Genomic DNA, 27,363 nt, shown 5'->3' with positions numbered 1-27,363 from the left:
AGATGCCATGGTGTATACAGTACATTCTAGCATTCACGAGGCAACGAGGCAGACACTGGAGGATCCCTGGGCTGGCTGGCCAGCTTGTCTACAAACCAGTGAGCTCTGGGCTCAATAAGAGATCCTGACTGAAAAGATAAGGTGGAGAGTAATTGAGGAAGAGATGGGATAATGACCTCTATTCTACACACACACACACACACACACACACACACACACACACACACGAGATAGAGACAGAGACAGACATCAAAGCACAAGCCTAACATGCATTTCCCTAAACAAAGGAAAGAAAAAAAAATTACTCAGATCCAAGAATCGAAGAAAATCCTAAACAAGATAATCATGTATGAAATCATACCTGGATATATTTTAGCCAAACTACTGAAAAATCAAAACCAGGTGGCTCAGTGTTTAAGAGCACTGGCTGCTCTACCAGAGGCCCTGGGTTCCCAGCACCCACATGGTAACTCACAACTATTTGTAACTCCAGTTCTAGGGGATCTGATGCCCTCTTCTGGCCTCTTCTGGCACCAGGAACACAAGTGGTGTACAGACATACATGCAGCCAAAATATTTACTCATGCATACAAAATAAAAAATTAAATAGTAATGATAACTGAATATGGAGGTGGGGTATGTCTGAGAATACAGTTCAGTGGCAGCATGGTTTGTCTAGTATGCATGAGGCCCTGGATCCCATCTTCAGTACTGCAGAAACAAAGCAGTTGAATCTGATGCTACACTACTGGGAAAGCTAGTTTTAACTCAGAATGAGGACTTAACATTGATTCAGAACAGTAACCCAGGAGTTCTCTGAAAGCAGACACAATCTTATTTATCATCTCTACTCTCAGTATAAGTATGCACTGTTAACAGGACTTTGTCATGAGAGAAGAGCATGGGAGCAAGTTTTCATCAAGCATTTCTTGTAATGTTCAGTGACGGAGGAATGGCCAGACCCTACACTCATTTCAGCGTTCAGTTTTCACACTATTGTAGCATTGTACAGTGGTGGTGGCTGGGGGAACTGGCATTAATTTTGTACTTGGCACACACCAATCAGAGAGTTAGAGAACTTGATCTGTACCAACACATTATGATGACGATGATGATGACGATGATGACGGCGACAACGATGATGATGATGTGTGTGTGCGCGCACATATGCATGCGTGTTGAGCCCAAGAGAAGAGAGACAACTTCTCTTCAGTTGCATGGCTGAGTGGTAGAGCTGGCATCTGGATAAGGATGTCGCTGATGCAGGTGCCTGCCTTGTTCCAATGCACCATCTGCCCTTCTTGCTGCTTTTCCTGGGCCTATCACAGTGACATTTTCCTCTCCCATGTCCCTGGATCCAGTGTGTTCCTTCCTGACCCATTCTCCAGGCTGAAGCAAATTCACCTTCATGAAACATTTTATTGTTTAACGTGACTCAACCTGACTTCTCTTTCATCAGATGGGTTTAATTTGGTTGGGCATTTAGTGCCACTGAGAACCAACTTGTTATGTGAATGAAGCCATCTTCTGTTTCAAGTTGATTCAAACCAATCTGATCATTCTTAGCCTTATATGAATATATTATATGAATTTATTCTCAGGCTGGATTTTATTGTTGCAGAGGTGAAGGGCAGACATTACCTCAACATGAAGAGATAGGCCTCATGTTCCTCCATCTTACCACCAGGTCATGTGTTACAGTGACATCAAATCTCAGACTGAAACTGACACAGATTCAAATACTTATTAACAATCAGGTAAAATCATTCATACAATTCATAAGCTCAATAAAGTTTCAGCTCTTGGCTGGTGAGATGGCTCAGCAGGTAAGAGCACCCGACTGCTCTTCCAAAGGTCCTTAGTTCAAATCCCAGCAACCACATGGTGGTTCACAACCATCCATAACAAGATCTGACTCCCTCTTCTGGTGTGTCTGAAGACAGCTACAGTGTACTTACATATAATAAATAAATAAATCTTTAAAAAAAAAAGTTTCAGCTCTTGGTCATTGTCTTAGGGTTTCATTGCTGTGAAGAGACACCATGACCAAAGCAACTCTTATAAAAGGCAAACATTTAATTGGGGCTGGCTTACAGTTTCAGAGGTTCAGTCCATTATCATCACGGTGGGAAGCATGGAAGCATGCAGGCAGGCATGGTGCTGGAGGAGCCAAAAGTTCTGTATCTTGATCCAAAGTCCGACAGAAGGAGACTCGCTTCAGCAGACAGCTAGAAAGAGGCTCTTTCACTGGGTTGTAGCCTGAGCATAGGAGCCCTCAATGCCCACCTACACAGGGACACACTTCCACCCAAAACACGCCTATTCCAACAAGGCCACGCCTCCTAATCCACTTCCCATGGGCTAAGCATACTCAAACCACCACAGGCATTTTATGTACTATATATCAAGAACCTTTCACGCAAGCCTTACTTTAGGTAAATAAGACATTATGACAGGATTCATCTAGTCCAGTCAGAAATAGCAAATGGGATTCTTGGCTAAAAGGGGTGCAAAATCCTGAATAAAGAGCTAGTCTATCCATCTCTCTGAAGAATCTAATTCCTGGGCTGGAGAGATGGCTCAATGGTTAAGAGCTCTGACTGCTCTTCCAGAGTTCCTGAGTTCAATTCCCAGCAACCACATGGTGGCTCACAACCATCTGTACTGAGATCTGATGCCCTCTTCTGGTGTGTGTCTGAAGAGAGCTACAGTGTACTAGTATAAATAATAATAAATAAATTAATATTTTTTTAAAAGAATCTAATTCCTGGGCCCACCAGATTCTTCTCTCTAAACATTCAAGGGTGGGGATAGCTGTAAAAATCAATGCCTGGAGCCAAATCACACAACTTCTTTCCACCCATTTCACTCAGAAAAAACCATGGCCAATGCTGAAACACATTTAAGGGCCTTGTAGCAGTGACTGGAGGGAACGATCTTGTAGCAATTGCTACTGGAATGCAGGTTTATGATTGGAATTTCTCAAATACTTCTAACCACTCCTAGAGTGTAAAAGTATTTCTTTCCTTTTTTTCTTTTCTTTCTTTTCTCTTTCTCCCTCTCTCCCTCCCTTTCTCTCTTCCTTTCTTCCTCTCTCTCTCTCTCTCTCTCTCTCTCTCTCTCTCTCTCTCTCTTTCTTTGAGACTAGGTCTCATAGAGCCCAGGCTGTTGAATCCTCCTTCCAGCCTCTACTTCCCAGATTCTGTGATTACAGGCATGAATCTAGGGCTTTGCAAATGCTAGGCAAACATTCTGCCATGTCTGGAGTGTGTATTTCTTACTAAAATCTTCAAATGCTAAATATGGCTCTTGGAGTTTATATTAAAGGTAGTTAACACACATATATATCAACTTTAATGTACATTAAAACACTATGATTTGCCCATATACAAAATGTGTATAAAATATGTTACATTTTGTGTTGTGTATAATTTAAATAGTTTAAACAAATGCTAGAAATGGTAACATTTTCTTTGGAGTTCTTTTATGTGATAAGACAGGACAAGCTGATCCTTCCTTCCTTCCTTTCTTCCTTCCTTCCATCTTTTTGTTTGTTTTGCTTATTCATCTGGAGACTCACTGAATCTAGATGATCCAAAGGCATCAACCTGGCCTTGCCCATCCAATGTTCCATAACCTATGCTTTGTGTGCATATTCCATCCGCAAAGAAAGATGGCTTGGTTCTAGCAGACATTCAGGCTCCAATAACACTGCAGAGTGCTAGTGAGTTGGATTTAACCTTTCTGTCTCATTTGCTGTCTTCTTCCCCATCATAATCACCCACTCTTCCCACAGTCATTCCTTGAATAGTTCCTTAAACCTCTGGGTCCTTCCTACCTCCACGCCTTTGTTCATTCTACTTTCCCTGCCTAAATTATTCCTCTCCATTTCCTCTTTACCTATTTGAACGTTTCTCACTGACATTTAACAAACTTGCCCCCCACCCACCCACCAAATGCCAACCACATGTGCATCATGATGACAGCCATGAGAAACCTCTTGATTTACTAGTTGATACTCTAGTAAAACCATCCTCTGGGCTGATGGTGGGCACAGCGCTAGTCTGTCCAGTACTATCTGTCCCTTGTTAGCTGTAACTTTCCTGATAGACTTTAGCTATTTCACATATCTGAAAGGGCTCAGACATTAATCAACCTATAAAGTAGGTGCTAAGATTGAACAGGATGTAGAAATGGACCAACACTCCTCTTCCTTCTGTGGTAAAATCCTTTTCCTTAAGCATATATACCTAGATAAGTCTCCCTACATTGGCTAAGGCTTATACGATCAAAGTATACATATATATATATATATATATATATATATATATATATATACATATATATATACACGATTAGCTATTCTATACATAATATATGTGAATATGTGTAAAATATGTGACCTACATACATTATTTACATTTAAAAGCTATAGTTTGTTTCTCTCTATCACTTTCTCTCTCTCTCTCTCTTTCTCTCTCTCTCTGCCCATGGAAGACAAAAAGAGGGTGTCATATCCCCTAAGACTGGAGTTAAAGGCAGTTATGTGCCACCTGATGTTCGAGCTGGGAACTGAATTCTGTTCTACAAGAGCAGCAAATGCTCTTAACTGCTAAGCTCTCTCTCAAGTCCAGACTGATGTATATTGGTCAATCAAGTGTTAGGAATACTAATGTCTCAGTAATCTTTGTACTGAAATAAAACACCAGAGAAAACTCAATCCATCCAGGGCAGAGGAATTTCTGTTATACAGATTCATGGGCAGGAAACCAGGGAAGAAATGGAGCAGTAAAGGCAGTAAGTGAGTAGAACACGAAAAGCTGCTGAGCTAAGGTTCTCCGTACCGCTAGGATAACAGATGTGTGCAGCATCCTGTGTCTGCGGCCTTGGCATGCTCGGCAGGCATTCTAGCGCTTGAGCTACATTCAAATCCTCCTTTGCTTTCTCTGTCCTTCTGTCCCCATTTTCCCTCCTCTCCTGGCCTCAGGCCCACAATCTTCCTTCACCTCCTGAGTGATGAGTGAATTTTTTTTTCAAGACAGGGTTTCTCTGTATAGCCCTGGCTGTCCTGGATCTCAATCTGTATACCAGGCTGGCCTCAAACTCAGAAATCCATCTGCCTCTGTCTCCCAAGTGCTGGGATTAAAGGTGTGTTCCACCACTGCCCGGCCGAGCGAATTTTTAAAAAAGGTTTATTTATTTATTTTATTTATATGAGTACATTGTAGCTATCTTCAGACACACCAGCAAAGGGCATCAGATCCCCCTACAGATGGTTGTGAGGCACCATGTGTTTGCTGGGAATTGAACTCAGGACCTCAGGAAGAGCAGTCAGTGTTCTTAATTGCTGAGCCATCTCTTCAGCCTCTGATGAGTGAATTTTTACCTAGTGACCTGTATTCCTAGTTTTGATGGGTAGTATTGAAAGACTCTGAGAGGAGCCCCTCGCTCGGGGCTCAGGACAATAGCAGACCCCCAAGAACTCATGAGAGACCAAGCTTGATGCAAACCACATGAGGCTTTATTCAGGGAAAGCCAGAGCTCTGGGAATGACTCATATCCCATGCAGGGGTAGAGGAGTCTACCTCGAGGGGAAAGGGGTCCCAGTTTTTATAGGCCCTCAGGGGAGAAAGGAGAAGGGGGGAGTAGGGGATTTCCAGATCTAAACAATGTCTATTCTCAAGAAATGGGTATCGGAGGGGTACAAGGAAAGAGTCTGGTGCAGGTGTAGCAACTCAGGATTGGCCGAGCTGTGGTTGCTGGGGAGATTTTCTGACTCTCAGCAACCAATATCACAAACACCTGGCAATGGGCTTCATCAGTGGGCACACACACGGGTTCAAGGAATGGTCAAAACATTGGCAGACACACAGGTTCAAGGAGTGGCCAGAGCATTGTGCACCTCTATTTTTCTAAATCAGTGAAGCTAGTTCTGCTAACAGTGACATCTATCTTGCTAATTTCAGGGCTTCTGTGACCTTTTACATTCTGTCAGGATCTTTCAGTGTCTGTCACTAGAGTCACCTCTACTCTCACCCCTCAAAGCTAACCATCCAACCAGCACTATTAACTCTGCCTCCTTTTTCCAGTCCATCTCTCTTCCACTGTTGCTATCTTCAACCTAGTTCAAGTTCCAGTAATCTCCCAGAGACAACTGGTCTCTCTGCCTCCAGTCTAATCCCTTTTCCATTCACCTTTCACACACTGCTAGAGGAACCTTTCCCAGGCATATACATATGATTATATCACTCTCCTTATCCATTTCTACCCCCACTCCTCAACTGCCCCGTTTATTCTGTTTAAATTCTGAGTAGAACATTCCAGACATTTTGTTCCTCATGTAACTAGCGGCCTTCATTTTGGCCCCTCCTCCATCCTCACATCCATACCCTGTGCTCAAGTCACAGTGACCTACTTTCAGTTCCCCAAACACAACATGCTTTATCAAGCCCCTGCACATACATGGAAGGCTTTCTGCGCCAGCCGGAGGCACTAATTCATCTTTGAAATTCAGTGAGTGAGTCATTTTCCCTGACTTGCCCCAGCCATCGTCTGTCGCCAGCTATGGTTGCTTCTCCCTCCAGCTCTCCACAGTCGCTTGCACACATTTACATATTGCATATACTTGCTTGCTTGCCTGTCTCCAACTGGTCTCCAACTGGCAGTGGAGGGGTGTCTCTGAGAATAAGCTGGTTCTTATGTGTCTTTGCATGCTTCATGTCTATCGTGGGCTTAAAACAGGTGCTATGGAAAGAGCAGGTGACTCTTTTATAAGTACTTTAGGTTGGACAAAGTTGGGGCATAGGAGCCTCTCTACACAGAAAATAACCGGTTTGGATGCTGACTCACCCTGGAGAAAGGTCCTGTTTTGTTTTTTTTTGTTTGTTTGGGTTTTTTTTTTTTTTTTTTTTTTGCCTTTTGTATGATTTTTGATCACTCATTCAACAATTAAACTCCTATGTTTCAGGTCTCGCATGACTTTTTTTTTTTTTTTTAAGATTTATTTATTTTAGGCATATGAGTACACTGTTGCTGTCTTCAGACACACCACAAGGGGGCATCCAATCCCATTACAGATGGTTGTGAGCAACCATGTGGTTGCTGGGAATTGAACTCAGAACCTCTGGAAGAACAGCCAGTGCTCCTAACCGCTGAGCCATCTCTCCAGCTGTTTCGTTTTTTTCTTTTTCTTTCCTTCTCTTTCTTTCCTTCTCTTCCTTTCCTTCTCTTTCTTTCTTTCTTTCTTTCTTTCTTTCTTTCTTTCTTTCTTTCTTTCTTTCTTTCCTTCTTTCCTTCTTTCTTCCTTTTTCTTTTCTCTTTCTTCCTTTCTTTCTTTCTTTTTTTGTTTTTGTTTTTGTTTTTGTTTTTGTTTTGTTTTTTAAGAATTAGCAGGAGGTATTGTGTTAAACAAGAAAACCAGATGTGTCCTTAAGGAAGGATATTCTGTAAAAGCTTTAAAGCTGTTTGAAATTACATTATGAAAAAAAAAAGTTTGAAGTTCAGTGCTTGGTCTACCAAAGACAAGTTTGATTAAATAACTCTTCGAACAATCTTACAGAGATTCTCCTTCTCAACTACATCCCAAGCCTTCTGTACGTGGCTTCAGATAAGAAAAGTGGGGTATCGGGATGCTGAAAAGATGCCTTAGAGGCTAAGAGCACTTGCTGCTCTCACCTCTGCCTGGGGATTTACAGTCCCTTTAACTCCAGCTTCAGAGGGTTCTAGTCCCAGACTCCACATGCTAGAAGGAGAATACTGATCCTTACAAGTTGTTATCAGTTCTCCACATGGGCCAGGGCCGCCCCTCCACCAAAAGAAAAAAAAAAAAAAAAAAAGTAGAATAACATTACTGAAACTTACCACTGGGTGGCAGTGCTTCTCCATAAATAAGGTGTCACAGGCCTTTAGAGCAAATCAGTTCGTAAATTCTACAGAATTTATAGTAAAGCTATAGTAACATGATAGACTATTTTTCGAAAAGAAAGGAAAAGAAAAGAAAGGAAAGGAAAGGAAAGGAAAGGAAAGGAAAGGAAAGGAAAGGAAAGGAAAGGAAAGGAAAGGAAAGGAAAAGAAATCTAGAGACATATCAGGGAGGGAGAGCATTTATTTAGCATGGATGAGGCCCCAGCTTTGATTCTCAGCACAAAACCAAGAGTCAAAAATAGCATTGTAGGTGTCTCTTCAAGCTTTCTTACTGTTTAGCCCTGTCTTGTTCATTTCCATGGAACAAATAATAACAGAACACTTGGGAATGGCACGAATGTGTTAAGTTCCATTTTTCTCATATGCTTGTAATCTCGGCATATTTATTTATTTGTGTGTGTGTGTGAGAGAGAGAGAGAGAGAGAGAGAGAGAGAGAGAGAGATGCTAGTGCTGCATACGACATATGTGGGGAGATCAGAGGATAACTTCGAGGAGTCTCTCCTTCCCATCCACTGTGGATTCTAGGGACAGAACTCGCCTAGGCTCTAGGGTGGTTGAGGCCTCTGCTGTAAGCACCTTCACCTGCTGATCCATCTTGCTGGCCTAGAACTGATTTGTAAATATTGATTCTGTGTGCTAAGTCAAGATCCAAAGTGCCTAATTTTAGAAGTATAGGCTAACAGATAAAAGTAATTTTTATTTATTTTGGTATATATGGGTATTTTGCTTGAATGTATGTCTGTGCTCCACATCTATGCCTGTTGCCCATGGAGACCAGAAAAGGGTATCAGAGCTCCTGGAACTGGAGTTATGAATAGTTTTGAGCTGCCATGTTGGTGATAGGAATTGAACCAGGGTTCTCTGGAAAAGCAACCAGTGATCTTAACCTTTGAACTGTCGTTCCAGCCCTCAGAAATAATTTTTTAGACAGAAATGTTATTTGGGGCAACAGAACAGGAGAAGGGAGATTTTGGAGGATGCTCTCGGTGAGCCTGGAAATCATAAAGAGCAGGTGATGGTGAACTCAAGACGATCATATTACTTCCCTTACACGCTTACTCCAAAGATTAAGAAAATGATGATTATAAAATTCTGCCCACTGTTTGTCACAAACTGTATGGCCAATAAAAGTCAGCCCTCCAAATGCTGGAGGAAGTGCTTCAGATAGATGCATATTTGTGAATCATTGATGTATACGGTCATAGTAAAATAGCCTTTTTTTAAAAAGGGGGGTAAAATATGAGGATGGGACTCTTTTTGTATTTTCTGGAAGCCTGGAGATTACTACCAGGGAGGGCCTCATGCAAACTAACTAAGCAAGAGCTCTACTACTGAGCTGCATCCCCAGCTCAAGACCCTTAGGGGTGTAGAAGTGGGCGGAGATATGTAGAAATGGAGCTGCTTTTTATCTGAATGTGTATTCAGATAAGGTTGGAAACTTTAAAGGGGAGACCAGTGTCAGAGATGACTGTCATCCCCGGTATCCTCTGAGGAGATTCTAGGGATGTGAGGTTTTCCGTGCTAAACCTGGGAAAGTCCTAAGCAAACTGGACAGAGTTGGTCACCATACCAGAATAGGTGAAGTGGGGGTGGGGGTGGGGTGGGGGGATTGGGTGGGATGGAGGATAATAAATACTCAGATCTTTCTTTCCCTGTGCCAGCTGGTCTCTTTAAATAACTTTGTAAGGAGTTTTAACACTGGCTTGACCATTCAGAAGACAAAAGACAAGTCAACTGGGACAATACAGTCCAGAAAGGACAGTCTTGCCTGCCTATAGAACATGGGAAAGAAAAGACAGAGAATCCACCCAAAGAGGTAAAAACATTAACACTGCAGGTTAGGATTGCTCCAGGGAAAAAATTGATGGAGAAAGCCTTCATTGGGGTCTAAGATTCCCTCAGCAAAAAATTCAGGTGTGGGACCCTCCCAGATTCCTGGGAACTTCTTCCCAGTTCACTTCCTGCATTGAAATTTCTCTCCTCTAATTGCATACGGGACGACCCATGGAACGAAGTCAAAGGTCAAAAGTCCAAGAACACCATTCGCAAGATATCTTCTTTCTAAGCCATAGCGCGGGATCTCTTCGCTCCCCTAGAACCCCCAGACACCCCAAAGCCACTCCTAGATCTGTTTGACAAGCGCAGCCACAACCCGCCAAACAAACGCAAATTACATTTGCCGGGCCGGCAAGAGGCGTCTCCTGATTGGCAGGGCGATAGGGGTGGGGCCTCGGAGGGAAACCCTCCCTCGGATTGGTGCAAACCATCGAGGTTGAGCGCTGTACCGCGTCTGGGCGCGAAAGCTCGAACTTCGCTGCCGAGCTGGAGACGGCGGGAGCTGTCGCCGTCAAGTTGAGGTTACTGCGGACACGTTCTCCTGGAGCTGTGCGGAAGGGAGGCCGGAATCATGACCGGCGTGGTGGGTCCTGAGGTGAGTTTAGGCTCTGGTCCGGGCTGTGGAGGCCTCTCGCTGAGGGCCGGGTGGGACAGGCGACCCAGCAGGGCCGGAGCGCCGAGCCGGGAGGACTACAATTCCCGGCGTGCACCGCTCCGAGACCACTGGACTGGGTCTGGGGGCCTCTGGAGGGTCTCCATCTGGCTTCCCGCGCTCGGTCCCCACAGCTTCTGGTTCGGCGGCGCGCGCCGTTGTCCGCCCGGCCGGGTCCTCAGCTTGTCACTGCAGCCCGCCTTGCTCTTTGGCGCGTTTCCTGCCGCGCAAGCTCCCTTTACAGCATCCCCAGGAAAAAAAAAAGGCCTTGGCCAGCCTGGCCTGGGAGTTGTGGGGTGGGAGTCTCTGTAAGCACAGGGTGAGGGGTATACGCAGATGGAACTCTGGTTCTGGAAGGAACTTGTGAGGGTGTCGCGCGTGGGTCCACAGTCTTTGCCTACAGTGGCCTGGCTCGCAGCGTCCTTCCAGTAGCTGGTGACTCACTAGTGGAATTTGGCCATAGAAAACCTTTTCCGTGATCTGTGTTCTTTTCTGGAGCCAGGACTAGGGCCAAATAGTTGCCTTGGGAACAGATTTAATGGGGTACCAGAAAGACCTAATCACCAAACCAAAGCCTTTTTGTTTTGTTTTGTTTTGTTTTTTTGAGACAGGGTTTCTCTGTGTAGCCCTGGCTGTCCTGGAGCTCACTTTGTAGACCAGGCTGGCCTCGAACTCAGAAATCCTCCTGCCTCTGCCTCCCGAGTGCTGGGACTAAAGGCGTGCGCCACCACGCCTGGCTACGAAAGCCTAATTTTGACATGAAGTTTTCATGATTAGATATTGAACAAAATATCAGACTTTAATCAAGATCTCATCGTGCACCAACCTGTCTTTTTGCCTCACTAGGATTAAGAAAAAAGCCTTAATTTAAATAACATTATTTTCAAAAGGTGGCTGACTTCATAAGCCACACTTTGGCTGACTCTTACTAGAAAGAGAGAAAGAAAAAAAGAAAGAAAGAAAGAAAACATAAAAGTAGGAAACAAAGACAGGGAGGCAAAGTTAGAAGAATGGTATGTGAGCACAATTACTACATGAGTGAGTGTGTGTGTGTGACTATCACAGTGGGATCTGAAGAATGGCTCATAAATAAAGACATTTGTTTTGAAGCCTGACAGCGTGACTTCTATCCCCAGGACTCACCTAGTAGAGGAGATTAGATTTTTGCAAGTTGTCCTCTGTCTTCCTTCGGTGCTCTATAGCACACCACTCCCTCTCTAAATGTGCCTACACACACATGCAAAATAATGAAAAAGGGGGCTAGAGTGGTGGCTCATCTGCTAAGCGCACTTGCTGCTCCTCCAGAGGACCTGGATTGGGTTCCTGGCGCCCACAACCATCTGTAATTCCAGTTCCAGAGAATCCAGTGTCCTCTTCCGACTTTCATGAGTATCAGGTTTGCACTCAGTGCCCTTACATACATGCATGCATACATACATACATACTCCTACACATAAACAAAGTAAATCTTTTTTAAAAATTTTTTTAAAAGGGACTGGAGAGATGGCTCAGTGGTTAAGAGCCCTTGCTGTTCTTGCAGAGAATCCTAGTTCAATTCCCAGGGTCCACATCATGACTGTAACTACAGCTCTAGGGTGTCTCATGAACCTTTTGACCTCCACAGGCACTTCATGAATATGGTGCACAGACATATATGCAGATGAAACACTTAAGAAATTAATAAATCTTCTTTTCAATTGAAAAAAAACCCGAAAAACCAAGCGAATCTGATTTGTGCAATTGATGTGTTTAATAAAAGTAAATGGAGCTGTTCAGTTAGTATCCTGTAGCAATTAGTCATCCTGTAGCAATTAGTCTCGGTTTGTGTGTGTTTGGTTTTGGCCTGTGACTTTAAATGTCATCTGTGTGTTACACTGTCCCGTTTTGGTTCTTCCCAGTTGCAGCTGATGTCCCCACACTGTGTGTCCCCATATATACTCAGCTCTGTCTCCTCCTTGTTAATGCTAGGTTTATTCTCATTCTCTAGGTTAACCTGGAAGTCAACGATCTAAAACTCCTTTCACAAGAAGCAGCAGACAGTACTGTAGACAGTGGACAGGGCAGCTTTGAAACACTCGAGCCCTTGAGTGAAAGAGGTTTGTAATATATGTTATGTTAATTTTAGGAATAGAATGTGGGGTCCTGGGTTGTGAGTGATTTCAGTTAATCTCATTATTTTCTTGACTTATCGAATTAAATTGTTAGTGCCCCAACTTTATTATTTATTTTCTTTATAATAAATAAAAAAAAATAGCAGTGCTTACATATATTTTTAAAGAACATCCATTCCTGTTATATAACAGGAATAAATAATATGTTATTTTTTTAGTTAAAAATAGATAAAATGTCTAATAGTTACTTCATTGCTGGTTAAATGCATTCACTATAGAACAGGATTTCTAACACCTGCCAGGATGATTAGAACAACTCTACACATTATACATGTATAAATGTATGTAATTACATTTCTTAGCAAGAGAGGTTTTGCCACAGAAATTTCTATTAAATATATTTTTAGATAGGCTTTGCTTCAGTGAGTTCTTAATGGCAGTTGTGTAATCCCACAAGGTGATATATCACAGGTGTAATTAAATATGTTTTAAGTAGCTTGGAAGAAGGACAAAAGATTGGGGGATTGGGTGCCTTCTTTTTAAAAAAAAAACACCGTTTCCTCCAGATTCTGATGAAGAGATTTTTGTGAGCAAGAAACCGAAGAGCAGGAAAGTGTTACAAGACAGCGATTCTGAGGCTGAGGACAGAGACGATGCTCCGGAGAAACCCACCTACGACGACAGCGCAGAGGACACTAAGGAGGACTTACACTCAGGGCAGAGTCAGAGCAGAAGCCTTCTCAAAGCCCTGGCTGACAGTGATGAGGGTAACATGGGGGAAACTCCGAGTCAGGAGAGTCCTGAGACTCAAGGGGCTCCTTCCTTGGAGCCAGGCCACCAGACAGGACACTCTGTGGGCTTCACCACCAACAGAAAGCTCTCCAAAACGCTCCACAGAGAAGGAGCTGAGGGAAAAGCAAAATCCAAGAGACGGCTGGAGAAAGAGGAGAGAACAATGGAGAAAATCAGGAGACTGAAAAAGAAGGAAACAAGATGTGAGGTATACTGAAATTTTCTGACCTTTGTAACTGTTGTTATTGTTATTTTTGATCAGGGTCTCACCACGGAGCCTTCACTGTCCTGGAAATCACTCTGTAGACCAGGCTGGCCTCGAACTCACAGAGACTCGACTGCCTCTGCCTCCCAAGTGCTAAGATTAAAGGCGTGCGCCACCACTGCCGGGCTGTTTCTTCCTTTATTTTTATTTTATGTGTATGTGTTTACGCCTGTGTACCATGTGGATGGTGTAGGTGCCTGTGGAGGTCAGAGGTGTCAGATCCTCTGGAACTAGAGTTTCAGGCAGTTGGGAGCCACCAAGTGAGAGTTCTGGGAACTGAACCTGGGTTCTCTGAAACAGCCCAAGATCAACTTTTTAATTCCATGTGTAAGTGAGAACATGTGGTGTGTCTCTTTCTAGCTTGGCATAATGTCCTAGTTCTATCAACATTGCTGCAAATGACACAATTTCTTTTTTTTTTTTTTTTTATTGGGTGAACAATATACCCTTGAGTATGGATGAATATTTTATGTATCTGCTTGTTGAGGTACATTCTAAAAACTAACTAGGTTTTGTTTTTTTAGGTAGGTTGATATTTTAGAAACATAGATTTTAATTCCTGATAATTGTTTCTGCACACAAAATATAGCTTTAAATTGACCTCTTTGCATAAAGAGTGCTGGTTATGTAATTTGCAATTATTGATCTTCTTTGCCATTGTAGATGCATTAAGGACATTTCCAAATAAATGGGGTATTGTTTTCTTGGTGTGTTCTTGTAGTAATTCTTCATTACTGTTCCTCTGATGAAGTTGACTTTTGAGAGAATTTTTAATGACACATGTATCAATCAAAAGTTTACTTGTTAATTAAAAAATTATCCTCATTTTATTTATTAAAAGTTTACTTGCCGGGCAGTGGTGGCACACGCCTTTAATCCCAGTACTTGGGAGGCAGAGGCAGGTGGATTTCTGAGTTCGAGGCCAGCCTGGTCTACAAAGTGAGTTCCAGGACAGCCAGGGCTACACAGAGAAATCCTGCCTCCAAAAAAAAAAAAAAAGGTTACTTATTTTATGAGTACACTGTTGCTGTCTTCAGACACACCAGAAGAGGGCATCAGACCCCATTATAGATGGTTGTGAGCCACCATGTGGTTGGTGGGAATTGAACTCAGGACCTCTGGAAAAGCAGTTAGTGATCTTAACCACTGAGCCATCTCTCCAGCCCATCCTCAAATTTTATAAAGTAATTAATCACTCCATACGTATTTAGTTGATTTTTCAAGACATATTTACTGTTTGCTAAGTAAATATTGGGTAGTTATATAAAAACCACAGCTTGAGTTTCAAAGGGTAAGTGTAAGTTAGGAGCCAGTGAGAATGTTCCAGATGAGAGACAGTTAAATTACCATATGCTGCTGTGAGAGGCTAGGCTTCAAAGTGGTTTGATTGTGCATTCTCTTTCTTGTCTAGGAAAGCGATGCAGACCGGCCGCTTAATGACAGTGGCTGCCTCCTTGAAGATAGTGATCTTTTTGAAACAGGTTTGGAGGAAGAAAATGACTCTGCACTGGAAGATGAAGTGTCGTTAGAGTCAATAAGGGCAGCTGTAAAAAACAAGCTGAAAAACCGCAAGGCAAGTCGAAGGCCAGCCCAGCCACGGCGTCAGTCTCTGTTTCACTGTTGCATTTATTGTTGGAGCTTGCAGGCTTTAAACTTAAAATACTTTTCTGTATGTGGGTGCTTTGCTTGCATGTATGTCTGTGTGTGCATACAGTGCCCATGGAGGCCAGAAGAGGGTGTTAGATTCCTTGGAACAGGAGTTACAGATGACTGTAAGCTGTCTTGTGGGTGCTGGGAACGAACCTTGGTCCCTTGTACTTGGTTCTGTGGGCAAGATGGTTTCTGTCCAAGTGTGTGGACTGAAGTTCAAATCTTCAGAGCCCAGATCACAAAGCCATGTGTGGTCATGAGCCGTAGTCCAGCACTGGGTTGCTGGGACTTGGTGAAGAGACCCTGTCTCAAGGAAGTGGGGGAGTGGGGAGGGATAAGAGAGTAGGACACCTGGTAGCCTTCTCTGGCCTCCATGTGTACACCAGTACACAAATAAACAAATACAACAAACATGTATATACACACATACCGAAACAAAAAAGAGGAATATTTTAGCTAGGTTTATTACTGTTGCTGTAATAAACACCATGGCCAGAAGCAACTGGGGAGGAAAGGGTTTGTTTTAGCTTATAGTTGTTGTAGCCCAGCGTGAAGAGAAGTCCAGGAGGAGCAGGAGCAGGAGTCTTGGATCAGTGCTGCTTATTACTAGCTTACTTTTCAGATCTTGCTCAGCCTGCCTTTTTTTCCCTTTTAATTAATTAATTAATTAACATCCCAATGGCTGCTTCCCCAGTCCCCCACACAGTTCTTCCCCCCATCTCCTGCTTCCTTTCTCCTCTTAGAGGGTAGAGGCCCCTCCTGGGTATACACACTACACACACACATACACGTCAAGTCTCTTCAGGGTTAGGAGCATCCTCTCACACCAAGGGCAGACAAGGGGAACGGATTCCACAGACTGGTAACAGTTTTAGGAACAGCTCCCACTCCAGTTGATGGGGACTCCCATGAAGACAGAGCTGCATATCTGTTACATATGTGTGGTTTGGGGGACTAGGTCCAGCCTGTGTATGCTCTTTGGCTAGTGGTTCAGTCTCTGAGAGTCCCAAGGGTCCAGGTTAGTTGACTTTGTTCATCTTCCTGTGGAGTTCCTATCTCCTTTAGGGTCCTCAATCCTTCCCCCAGCTCTTCCATGAGCAGCCTGCCCTTTGATACAAGCTGGGACCACCTGTCCAGGGATAGCAACTTCCACAGTGGGCTGGGCTTCTTCTCCATTCAACATTAATAAGACAGTACCCACACAGACTTTTCCTTAGGCCAAACTTACAGAGGCATTTTCTCAGCCTGGGAGGCTTAATGAAACCCTGTCTTTAATTGAAATTTGAGACCAGGGGATTTATCTCAGTCGTAGAACACTTGCCTAGCATGTGCTAGGCCCTGAGTTCTACTCCTTATACCAACAAGAGAAAAACATCTTTTTATCTGAGTTTAGTTTTGTCTTTCTTTAATCGATTTGCAATCTTTTAGAAAAAGGAGCCATCTCTGGAGAGTGAGGCTTTTTCATTAGAAGACGGAAATGAGTTATCCAAAGGCAGTGCGAGGAAGGTAAGGCACACCCCTACCCACTGTTTGTACTGTCTCTTTCCACAGAGGAGTGGCTGTTTCTCAAGATGAATATCGTATCTTATTTGAGTCCCTTGGTAACCAAGCTCTTTCCTCTTTCTTTATATTTACTTCTTTTTAAAAGATTTGTGCTATTTTTATATGTATATGTTTTGCCTATATGTCTGTCCGTGTGCCACATATTAATTTTTATGTGTATGTGTTTTGTCTGCATGTGTGTGTACCACATGTGTTTTGCCTGTGCGTATCTGTATGTGTGTCTATTTTATGTACATGTGTCTTGCCTGTATAGTGTCTGTGCACCACGTCTTTCTTTCTTTCTTTCTTTCTTTCTTTCTTTCTTTCTTTCTTTCTTTTTTTTTTTTTTTTTTTGGTTTTTCGAGACAGGGTTTCTCTGTGTAGCCCTGGCTGTCCTGAAACTCATTCTGTAGACCAGGATAGCCTCGAACTCAGAAATCCACCTGCCTCTGCCTCCCAAGTGCTGGGATTAAAGGCATGGACCACCACTGCCTGGCTCACCATGTGTTTCTTTACATGTGTTTTGCCTGCATGTATGTCTGTGTACCACATGCATGCGGTGCCTAGTGGCCAGAAAAAGGCATCCCAGCCCTTGAACCTGGAGTTACTGATGATTGTGAGCTACCACATAGGTGTTGGGAACTAAACCCGGATCCTCTGCAAGACAAGCAGGTGCTCTTAACCACTGAGCCATCTCTCTGTCATGCAAGAGGTTTCTGTGTACACAGCAGGAACAGAAATAAATATGGTTCATTAGGATAAATTTGTTTTCGGAGACTTGCTAATAAATACACTCCTTATTCTTGTATTGAGTGTTTAGTGCCAATTCCTTCTCTTCCTGTTTTCTTGGAGACAAAGACTCTTCAGGAATAAATATCTTCCTGGAAAACACCATTAATGTAGTTTCACTTTGTTTTGTTTTTAAGGAAAGAAAGGCAGCGAGGTTAAGTAAGGAAGCATTAAAAAAACTGCATAGTGAGACCCAGCGTCTGGTCCGAGGTAATACAAACCATGCAATGCAGCACGATCGGGTTTGGTTTGCTTTGCTTTGCTTTGTGGTTTTTTTTTTTTCGGTCAGCTCGTCTTGGATGTTGGGGAGTTGGTTTGTTAACACTCATAATGTGAATTCATATCACATGAGTGTGGTATGAAATTTAGAGTTAAACTTGATAAATGTCCATTGTTTCCCAAGCCCTTGGACCATTAATATAAACAGAAAATTTGCAGAACTGTGGTAGAGCTAAAGAGGACCTGTTTTTAAAAATATTTTAAATTATATGTTGGTGTATGTATGCGTGTGGGGTGGTGTATATATGAGTGTAATTGCCCAGAGGCCAAAAATGTCAGATCCTCTGGAGCTCGACTTCTGTAAGCGGCTGACCTGACGGGTTCTGGGAACTGAGCTCTGATCCTCTCTCAGAACATGAGTGCTCTGTGCTCTCCTCCCTAGAGAGGAAACTTGTCAATGGACTGGCTACATCCAGATCCCTGTAGGAAGTTTGAAACACATGAGATTATTTGCGATATATAAAGGATTCTGTTTGAAATGGGATCCAAGAATATATATTTGTTAAAAAGCATTCTGATTTGTTTTGCCTGGCATATGGCCCAAGACCCTTAGGTTGTTTGAAGCTGAGAGGATTGAAAGTTTGAGGTCAGCATGGATGATACAGCAAGCTCCAGGCCAGCCCGTGTCACCTATTACGTCCTTGTTTCATAACAGAAGAAACACAAAAGCCAGTTATCTTTTAGGAGTTTGCTGGTGTTTGGCTCTTGTCCTTGGTAAACGCAGGACTGTTTTCTGTCTCATGGTAGCTTTGTTTTATATTATTTGGTTAACTGAATATGAAGTGACATTTCAGAATATGCACATGAGTATTTCCTTGTTTTGTTCCATTTTTTTAGAATCTGCACTTAATCTTCCGTATCATATGCCTGAGAGTAAAACTATTCACGATTTCTTCAAACGTAAGCCCCGGCCCACGTGCCAGGGCAGTGCCATGGCCCTGCTAAAGTAAGAACCTGCTTTCCTTGTGGTTACAGTCCCAGTGAATGTTCAGTTTCGTAGCATCTGGTATAAAATTTAGACTCCTTAGTCCCTTAACTAATTTAAACCACGCATTCTGTGTTGGGAGATGAGAGCACTTCACAGTGAGAATTTTCAGTTCCACCTCTTATCCCTTCTTCTAGGTCATGTAAGTATCAGTCGGGCCATTACAAGGAAACCATACACCCTGCAGATGCAGCTGGAATGGGTGCTGAGGACTCCAGCAGAGGTTCTGAGCAGAGGACAGGGGCTGGAATTGCAGCGGAAACTAATGTTCTCTCTGAGGTCTCAGAAGAAGCCGGGATCTCTGCTGGATCAGATGAGGCTTGTGGGAAGGATCCGGTAAGACGAGGAGAGCTGGAAATTGAGGAGACTGCGAAGCACAGTGATGACAGACCTTATTCTCCTGGGGACAGATCCATGTCACAGCAAGAACCCTCCATCCCCAGGATCGAAGACAATGAGGGGCATCAGGCTGGAGACCTCACCGAATCTGACCCTCCTGCCCTGGAGGGAGAAGAACTGAAAACAGTAGAAAAAACAGACGCAAAAGAGGGAATGCCTGAACAGAAAACCCAGTCTGCAGCGGCAGGGGCAGCAGCGGCGGCGGCGGTGGTGCCACCTGAAAAGGTGAGACGATTCACCGTGGACCGACTTAGACAGCTGGGAGTGGATGTTTCCAGTCAACCTCGGCTGGGCGCTGATGAAGATTCCTTTGTGATACTTGATGAACCTAAATCCAACAGAGGTAACCCTTGAAACAGGGAAGATTTTCTGGGGTGGTTCCTACCTGCAACTTTTGCTGCTGTGGAAGATGGGGAGCGTGGGAGAAGCCAGTGATTGCACGTGATCTTCTAGATGCACTAGAAGTGGGCAGAATCCTGTTCAGATGAGGTTGGCAGAGTGTCAGGGTAATCTTTTAAGTCTTTTTTCAGATGGGAACCTGGTGGTAATTAACATACTGAGGAGGCATACTGCTGTTGGGTTATGGTATTTAGGAATTTATTTCTGCCTTTTCAACTTAAACACCTGAATTTTTCTATGACCCTGTGTCAAATCTTATATTAAATCAATCATTCATAAAAACATTTCATTTTTGACACCCAGAGAGAAACACTTTGATCCACTTAAATTGTCTGCAAAATTGAATTTCTTCCTCCACCCCTACACTCAACAGATACTAAACTATCTGCTGTATTTATAAAATGCTCTACTCCTTTCTGGGCTGACAGAGCAAGGTCACCTGTAACCTTGTAAGAGTCCTGTTTGCAATGGAGGCATTCTGTCACACATTCAGGTAAATCAGATACCTAGCCCTCACTTATGGTACTTTCACCGCAGGACCTGGGAAGATAGCTCACTGGTTAAGAGCACTTGTTGCTCTACCAGAGGACCAGAGGGAGTTTGAGTCCCAGCGTCCATGTCTGGTGGATCTTAACTCCCTGTAACTACAGCTCCAGGGACTCTGACATTCTCATGTCTCATGTTTCTCTGGCTAGCCTCAAACTCACTGTGTAGCCATGGAGGACCTTGGCCTTCTGAGTACTGGGATTGCAGGCATACCTGGTTAGTGGGTTGCTGGGGATTAAACCTAGGACTTCATGCATGCTAGGCGACCACTCTGCCAATTGAGTCACATCCCTTCCCTAGCATATATTACAAACTGTTTAACCGAGTATCCAGTATTTAGTTGTTGAAACAGGATCTCTTTGTGTAGTCCAGGCTAGCCTTAAACTCCCAGCTCTCCTGCCTCTCCGTCATAGTGTTAGGAATTGGTATGTGCTGGCGCTCAGACCTGGGCTCTCTCCAACCCTTCTTAGAAAGAAAAAGGAAAGACACACTGTATGGTTCAGGCGCTATATGAAAGGTATATTGAAATAGTGTATTCAAATAAAAAAACTAAAGAAGCATTCACATGGTGGTAACTAAAGCCCTTAACATCAAGACTGTTCCAGTCAGCAGCAACTTGTTGGCAGGTGCTATGTCAGCCACAGGGTCTGGTGTATATGCTTGGTGGCTTTGTTGAATAGATGGGCTTTATGGGCTTGTAGAGGTGAGAGAATGATATTTTAGGAAGATTTTTTTTTTAACTTTTTTTCTTTGAGTTAAGGTCTCACTATGTAACCTTGACTATCCCAGAACTCATGGTGTAGATGAAGCTGGCCTCAGACTTGCAGCCTTCCTCCACCCCTGCCTCCCAAGTCCTGGAATTACAGGGGTGCACTCCCAGCATGCCTGAGAAGGACAGTTTTAGAAAGGACAGAAGAGGCTCTGCACAGTACATATTGAGAGAAGATGAGAGTTTGATTAGACTAGTATACAGCTAAGGGTTATGTAACACAATTAGCATAGATTCATTAGCAGAGGACAAGAAGGAACTGCTCCCCACAGCACTGAGGAAACCTGTTGCTAAATGACTCTAGGAATTACCTAAGATGTCTGTAAGCCGGCCTGAGCTGAGATACGGGAGGAGACATTTGAGAACATACCATGTTAAACACTAGTAGATGATTTCTTCCTTGATTCTTATAGGCCTGCGAGGTTACTTTGCAAAATGAAACTGAGGCCGGGGAGTTGGGCCATTCTTCCAGCATGACACTTCGCTTATATAGAGCTTAGTGCAAAAGCTGCCACAGGGTGCACACTTTCTTTTAACTCAGCATGCTTTCCAGCCAGGTGCGGTAGCTCACTGCGCTTTAATCCAAGCATTTGGGAGGTAGAGGCAGGCTGATCTCTGGGAGATCTCAATGCTAGCTTGGTCTACATAGAGTTCCAGGCCAACCAGGAATAGAGTTAAGACCCTGACTCAAAAAAAAAAAAAAAAGTTTTTTTCATTTAAATATGATTGACATGAAAGTTCGGTTTCCAGAGCAGTCTTTTTCATTGTATTCTATGCCAGACCTTGGAGTCTGTCCTGCAGTAAACTTAGATTTAGCATTTGGTTTGACACTGTGTGTGCAAGGAAGGCCCAACCCCTCTCTTCAAGGAAATGGAAATATAATTGAGAGAGGCAAGCAGACCATTGTGGGACTGGGTGGTAAGTAAAGCGATCAGTTTGTGTCCCTGGAGAAGATGCATAGGAGCCGTACAGCACGTGACACTTGGATTGGAGATTCTGGGACGTTTTGGAAAGAAAGAGGGAGAGGAAAAGAGAAAGAGTTGTAATGAGAATTTTGGTTTCTTTAAAAACAAAGAAATAGCCAGGCGTGGTGGCACACGCCTTTAATCTCAGCACTTGGGAGGCAGAGGCAGGCGGATTTCTGAGTTTGAGGCCAGCCTGGTCTACAAAGTGAGTTCCAGGACAGCCAGGGCTACACAGAGAAACCCTGTCTCGAAAAACCAAAAAAAAAAAAAAAAAAAAAAAAAAAAACCCACAGAAATAATCTAAGAATATGTTTTCCCTGAGTTTAATCCCAGGTGTGAGATATGGGGCTTTTTCAGATTGTCCATGGCAGCTGGCCATGATTAGTCTCATGCTCTAGAACGGGTGTGGTTTTGCCAGCAGCAGATATGTCTGTGATTGTGTGATGTTTGGAATTTGGGAGACTCTTGAGGGTATATCAGAGGTGGGAGTTGCTGTCGGTCACAGTTTGTTAGATAGTTGTGCTTGAAGAAGAAACAACAAGAAGAAATTAGATATCCTGATGGTAGTGAAGATCAAACTTGCTCCGAGGAATTTGACACCCCCAATTGGCAGGAAGCAGTCTAACGACAATGCCCAATGCCGTCCTCTTTCCCCTCTATCCTTGATTCTCTCCTACCGAGTGTTAGGGGGTTGAAAAGATAGAAGAAGGGAGGTGGAGAAAGGTGGAAGGAAAGGAATCCACAAAGTACCATAAGTCTGGCTACACAGAGTCCTGAAACCTGAGGTGGAGATGGGGGAAGACAACTTTTCTGGTAGAGACAACTGCAAAAGACACAGATACTAGAAATCAGGAGTGCCGGCTGGTGGACGTCAAGGTGGCAGGGGCATTGATGGTAGCCTAGATCCAGAAGGGCTTTGGGACCACTTTAGAGCGGTAGAGCTTCAGTTGAGCCTTTTCTAGTAAAGGACTGTTGAAAATTTTTGTTTTAAGCAGGGAAATGGCTCACTCACTCACTAATTTTAGGAAGTTCAAGCTGATAACTAGCACAGCTGATGCCTTGTATGGATTTAAGATTAAAATTAGAGGGCTGGGCATGATACCGTGTGCCTGTAATTCTAGCACTTAGAAGGCAGAAAAGGGCTTAAAGTTCAAGGCTACCATGGGCTATGTAGCAAGTACTAGACTAGCCAAGGCTACATGGCCAAGAACATGTTTCAAATACAGAAGAAACAGAAAAAGGGGTTGAAGAGATGGCTCAGTAATTCAGAGCATGTGCTGCTCTTACCGAGGATCCAAGTTCAGTTCCAGCACCCATGTCTGGGAGCTCATACCCATCTGTAACTCCAACACTAGGGGATCTGATGCCTTTGGCCTCTGGGGGCACCTGTATTCATGTGCACTTACACAGGCACACATTCATGTGCACTTACACAGGCACACATTCATACATGAACGTAACTAAAACTTTGAAATAGATTTCAAAAAGTAGAAACAAGAACGAAAACAATGGGGCCGGTGAGATGGCTCAGTGGGTAAGAGCACCCGACTGCTCTTCCGAAGGTCCAGAGTTCAAATCCCAACAACCACATGGTGGCTCACAACCATCCGTAACGGGATCTGGCGCCCTCTTCTGGAGTGTCTGGAGACAGCTACAGTGTACTTACATATAATCAATAAATAAATCTTTAAAAAAAAAAAAAAGAACGAAAACAATGATCTATCACAATTTCTTTATCTCATAGAGAAATGAATGTAGATTTAAATTTAAATATGTTATTCCTATCCTTTATGAGGGCACAGGAACCTAGTGGGAATGAGAGCAGTGGACCAGAGCTACTGGCATAGACTTGAGCTGGGGCAGAGGTTTTCCACTTGAAGAGATGAGATACTAGGAAGATGGAGGGAAGGAGAGTAAGGGATGGGTGAGTCAGGTAATAAAGGCGAAGGAAGTGGCTGCCTCACCTGACTCCAGGCTGGAGAGCTTGAGAGTCGTCACATTCTCTAATTATGAATGAAGACACTTCCTTGATGTTATTTTAGGGCCTCGGTGAAATCTTCCTACTCAGCTGTTTTATTTTATTAGCATCAATAGTGATCTGCCTATTTCTGTTCTCTTTCTGCTGGTACCACCTGTTGCTTCCAACTTTACCGAGTCACTATTAATAGGAGGCAGACTCAGGCTTTCACTGTTCTTTCGTCTGCTAGTAGATACACCATCTTTTAGAGCTGGGGTTTTACTGCTGGTAATTGTTAGAGGCACAATAAGAAGATTTTGTTTCCTTCTCTAGGGAAAGTAAAGAACACATGTAGGCCATAACCATACAGCCAATGGCATGGATCTGAGTGCATGCTTTTAAGAAGTGAACCATTGGCTCAGTGTGATGCTGTGCATTTATAGCCTCAGCTCTTAGATGGTGGAGGCAGAAAGATTGATACTTTAAGATAAGCCTGGGCAACGTGAGACCCTGCCTCTAAAATAAACAAAATAATAAGATCCAGCAAAAAAATAAACTTTTTATATTATATTCTTTAACTAATCTTGCCTCTTTTTTGGTTTTTTGTTGTTGTTGTTTTTGGTTTTGTTTCTGAGACAGGGTTTCTCTGTGCAGTCCTGGCTGCCTGGAACTCACTCTGTAAACCAGGCTGGCCTAGAACACAGAAATCCGCCTGCCTCTGCCTCCCAAGTGCTGGGATTAAATGCGTGCACCACCACCGCCTGGCTAATCTTGCCTCTTTTAAAAAGTTATTATTTGTTTGATTTTACGCGTATGTGCCCGAATGTATGAGTGATCCACGTGTGTGCAGAAGCCCCTGGGGTCAGAAGAAAGCACTGAATCCCTCAGAATGGTACAGGTAGTTGTGAGCCACCGTGTGGGTGCTGGGGGCCGAAACAAACCCAATCCCAGGTCCTCTGCAACCAGTGCTCCAAACCACTGAGCCACCTCTCCAGCTCTAAATTGTACTTGTTTGTTGAGACAGTGTCTCAATGTGTAGCACTGGCTGACTTGGAACTTGCTGTGTAGACCAAGATGGCCTTGAACTCACAGAGTCCACCTGTCTCTTTAATCCCAAATGCTGGAGTCAAGGTATACACCACCACATCTGGATCCAGTTAACCTTTTTAATAGCTGAAATGAAGGCAGTTGGTTTTTTGTTTGTTTGTTTTATTGTTGTTGGTGGTGGTTTTTCCCTACTGATTTGATACTAAAAAAGGAACTGAGGGCTGCAGAGATCTCAGAGAGTAAAGGCACTTGCCACCAAGCCTGTTGGCCTGGTAATCCCTGCACCCACAAGATGAGAAGAAAGGACTAAAGCTTGTCCCCTGACATCACACAGGGCCGTGGCATGCATTCCTACACACACACAATAAATAAGTAATACAAATTTGCTATTAAAAGTCTGGTTTTAAACCAGAGAGAGAGAGAGAGAGAGAGAACAGTGATAGATTACAGTGTATTAATTTTGTGCAGGTCTTAGTAGCAAGGGGAGTTTGGTTTTTCTGTTATTTTCCTCACTGCTGTTAAGCTGGAAAACTTATTCTTAACTGGGATCCTCACATGAGCATGGCACACTGACATACTGGCTCACATTTGGGTTTAGAATTGGAAGCCTTGAAGCAGCGTTTCTGGAGGCACGCTAACCCAGCAGCCAGTCGCAGGGCTTGTCAGACGGTGAATGTGAACATCATTGTGAAGGACTTGGGCACTGACGGGAAGGAGGAGCTGAAGGCAGAAGTGGTACCTGTCACTTTGGCAGCAGAGAAGCTGGAGGGAGCAAGCCACACAAAGCCAGGTATTTGTCTTTACTCTGAAAAGCCTGTGATAGCAAGTTACAGGACCTTTTTCCTTTGGAGACTTTAGAGATTGGAACATGCCTTCAGGATGATTTGAAGGTGGCACGGAGAGAGATGGGGTGGGCCAGATAGCTTCAATTTTTTAAAAATAGTACTTCCCTAATTATAAAAAGTAATAAATATTCACTGTAGAAAAAGAGAAGCCAGGCATGGTGGTGCACACAAGTGCACATCCCAGCGTTTGGGAGGCTGAGGCAGAAGACTTACCACTTTTACTATATTACTTTTTTATTATTATTATTATTATTACTACGTATTTTCCTCAGTTACATTTCCAATGCTCTCCCAAAAGTCCTCCATACCCTCCACCCCAACTATATTACTTTTTTAACTGTTTGTCTTTATGTAAGTAAGTGTATCACTGTTTACCTCGTGACTTCTGAGCCAGAGACTTTTCCAGTGCTGAGACTCAGACCCAGGGCCCCTTGCTTGCTAACCACATCCCTATCCCTTTGAGCTAGAGACTTCTGAAGCTTCGTTCCCTTCCCTTCCCTTTAACAGTTACTCATAATCGCCTGGGTGCAGACACTCTCTTTTATACTATTCCATACTGAAATAAGTAAAAGCCTAGAGTACTAAAGTCTTGGGTTTTCCTTTTGGGTGTTCAGAATACAAATAGAGTTTGTATTAAATTGCTTACATTTGTATTAAGTTGCTTAAATTGCATGGTTATTTCTTGTGCCTTGTAGCCTGTCATACCCAAAGCATGTCGCTATTTTTCTGTTCAGGTGAAAAACTGCAGATGTTGAAAGCTAAGTTGCAGGAGGCAATGAAACTCCGAAGGCTTGAGGAGCGGCAGAAGCGCCAAGCATTATTTAAATTAGATAATGAAGATGGATTTGAAGAGGAGGAGGAAGAGGAAGAAATGACAGATGAGTCTGAGGAAGATGGAGAAGAGGAGGTGGGAGAGGAGGAGGAGGAGGATCAAGACATTCAGGAGGTTTGGGAAATTATATAATCTTGTTACTTGGCTATGATGAATATGAGAAAGATAAGAGTTAAGGTTTACTTATTTATGTGTATGGGGGTTTTGCTTACAGTGCCTACAGAGGCCAGAGGAGGGTACTGGGTCCTCTGGCACTGCAGACATGGGTAGTTGTTAGCTAGGTGCTGGGATCTGAAACAGAGTTCTCTGGTAGAGCAGAGAGTGCTTTTAAGTGCTGCATCATCTTTCCACCCCCCAGTGTATGTGTGTGTCTATGCATGTTTTGCCTGTATGTATGCGTGTATGCCATGTGTGTAATTGGCAGATGGATGAAAATAGCTATCTGTGTATATCCTCTAAGCTCAGCACATACAGTTCTTTTGGCATTATTGAGTACCTGCAGTTCACAGCTGTGTGGGTCCTGTTTCTGCCTGTTAGTTTATGTATTTTAATATAGTGCGATATTGGAAATAACTTTACTAATAAGGACTTTTCTGACTGTCATTGATTGAGATTGAAAAGCAATTGTTCCTATTTAGGCTGAGGTCAGGAAAAGTTCTCAGGCACAAGGTCTTTCTAAATTCTTCCCATTCTTAGTAAAGGGGGTGTTTATGGAAGAACCTCTGGCCCTGTCCCATAGTAATTTTGCAGCTCAGGGAAGGCTGGTATCCATTATATGG

General features: G+C 43.4%; 1 protein-coding gene across 1 annotated transcript in view; it reads left to right on the top strand.

Annotated features, from left to right (window-relative positions):
* Positions 1-10,331: 10,331 nt before the first annotated feature.
* Positions 10,332-27,363, top strand: part of Clspn (claspin) — a 37,974-nt gene continuing 20,942 nt past the window's right edge. Inside the window, exons 1-10 of the mRNA XM_085839516.1 lie at positions 10,332-10,703; positions 12,400-12,508; positions 13,090-13,523; positions 14,992-15,153; positions 16,659-16,736; positions 17,699-17,771; positions 18,678-18,786; positions 18,963-19,567; positions 25,506-25,697; positions 26,487-26,698. Of these exons, the coding sequence (XP_085695642.1) occupies positions 10,332-10,703; positions 12,400-12,508; positions 13,090-13,523; positions 14,992-15,153; positions 16,659-16,736; positions 17,699-17,771; positions 18,678-18,786; positions 18,963-19,567; positions 25,506-25,697; positions 26,487-26,698 (2,346 nt within the window). The remainder of the gene's footprint in view (positions 10,704-12,399; positions 12,509-13,089; positions 13,524-14,991; positions 15,154-16,658; positions 16,737-17,698; positions 17,772-18,677; positions 18,787-18,962; positions 19,568-25,505; positions 25,698-26,486; positions 26,699-27,363) is intronic.

Source organism: Mus caroli, unplaced genomic scaffold (genome assembly GCF_978045245.1).
Source record: "Mus caroli unplaced genomic scaffold, Mus_caroli_1 scaffold_6, whole genome shotgun sequence".
NCBI lineage: Eukaryota > Metazoa > Chordata > Mammalia > Rodentia > Muridae > Mus > Mus caroli.
This window is presented reverse-complemented; position numbering and strand designations above follow the sequence as displayed.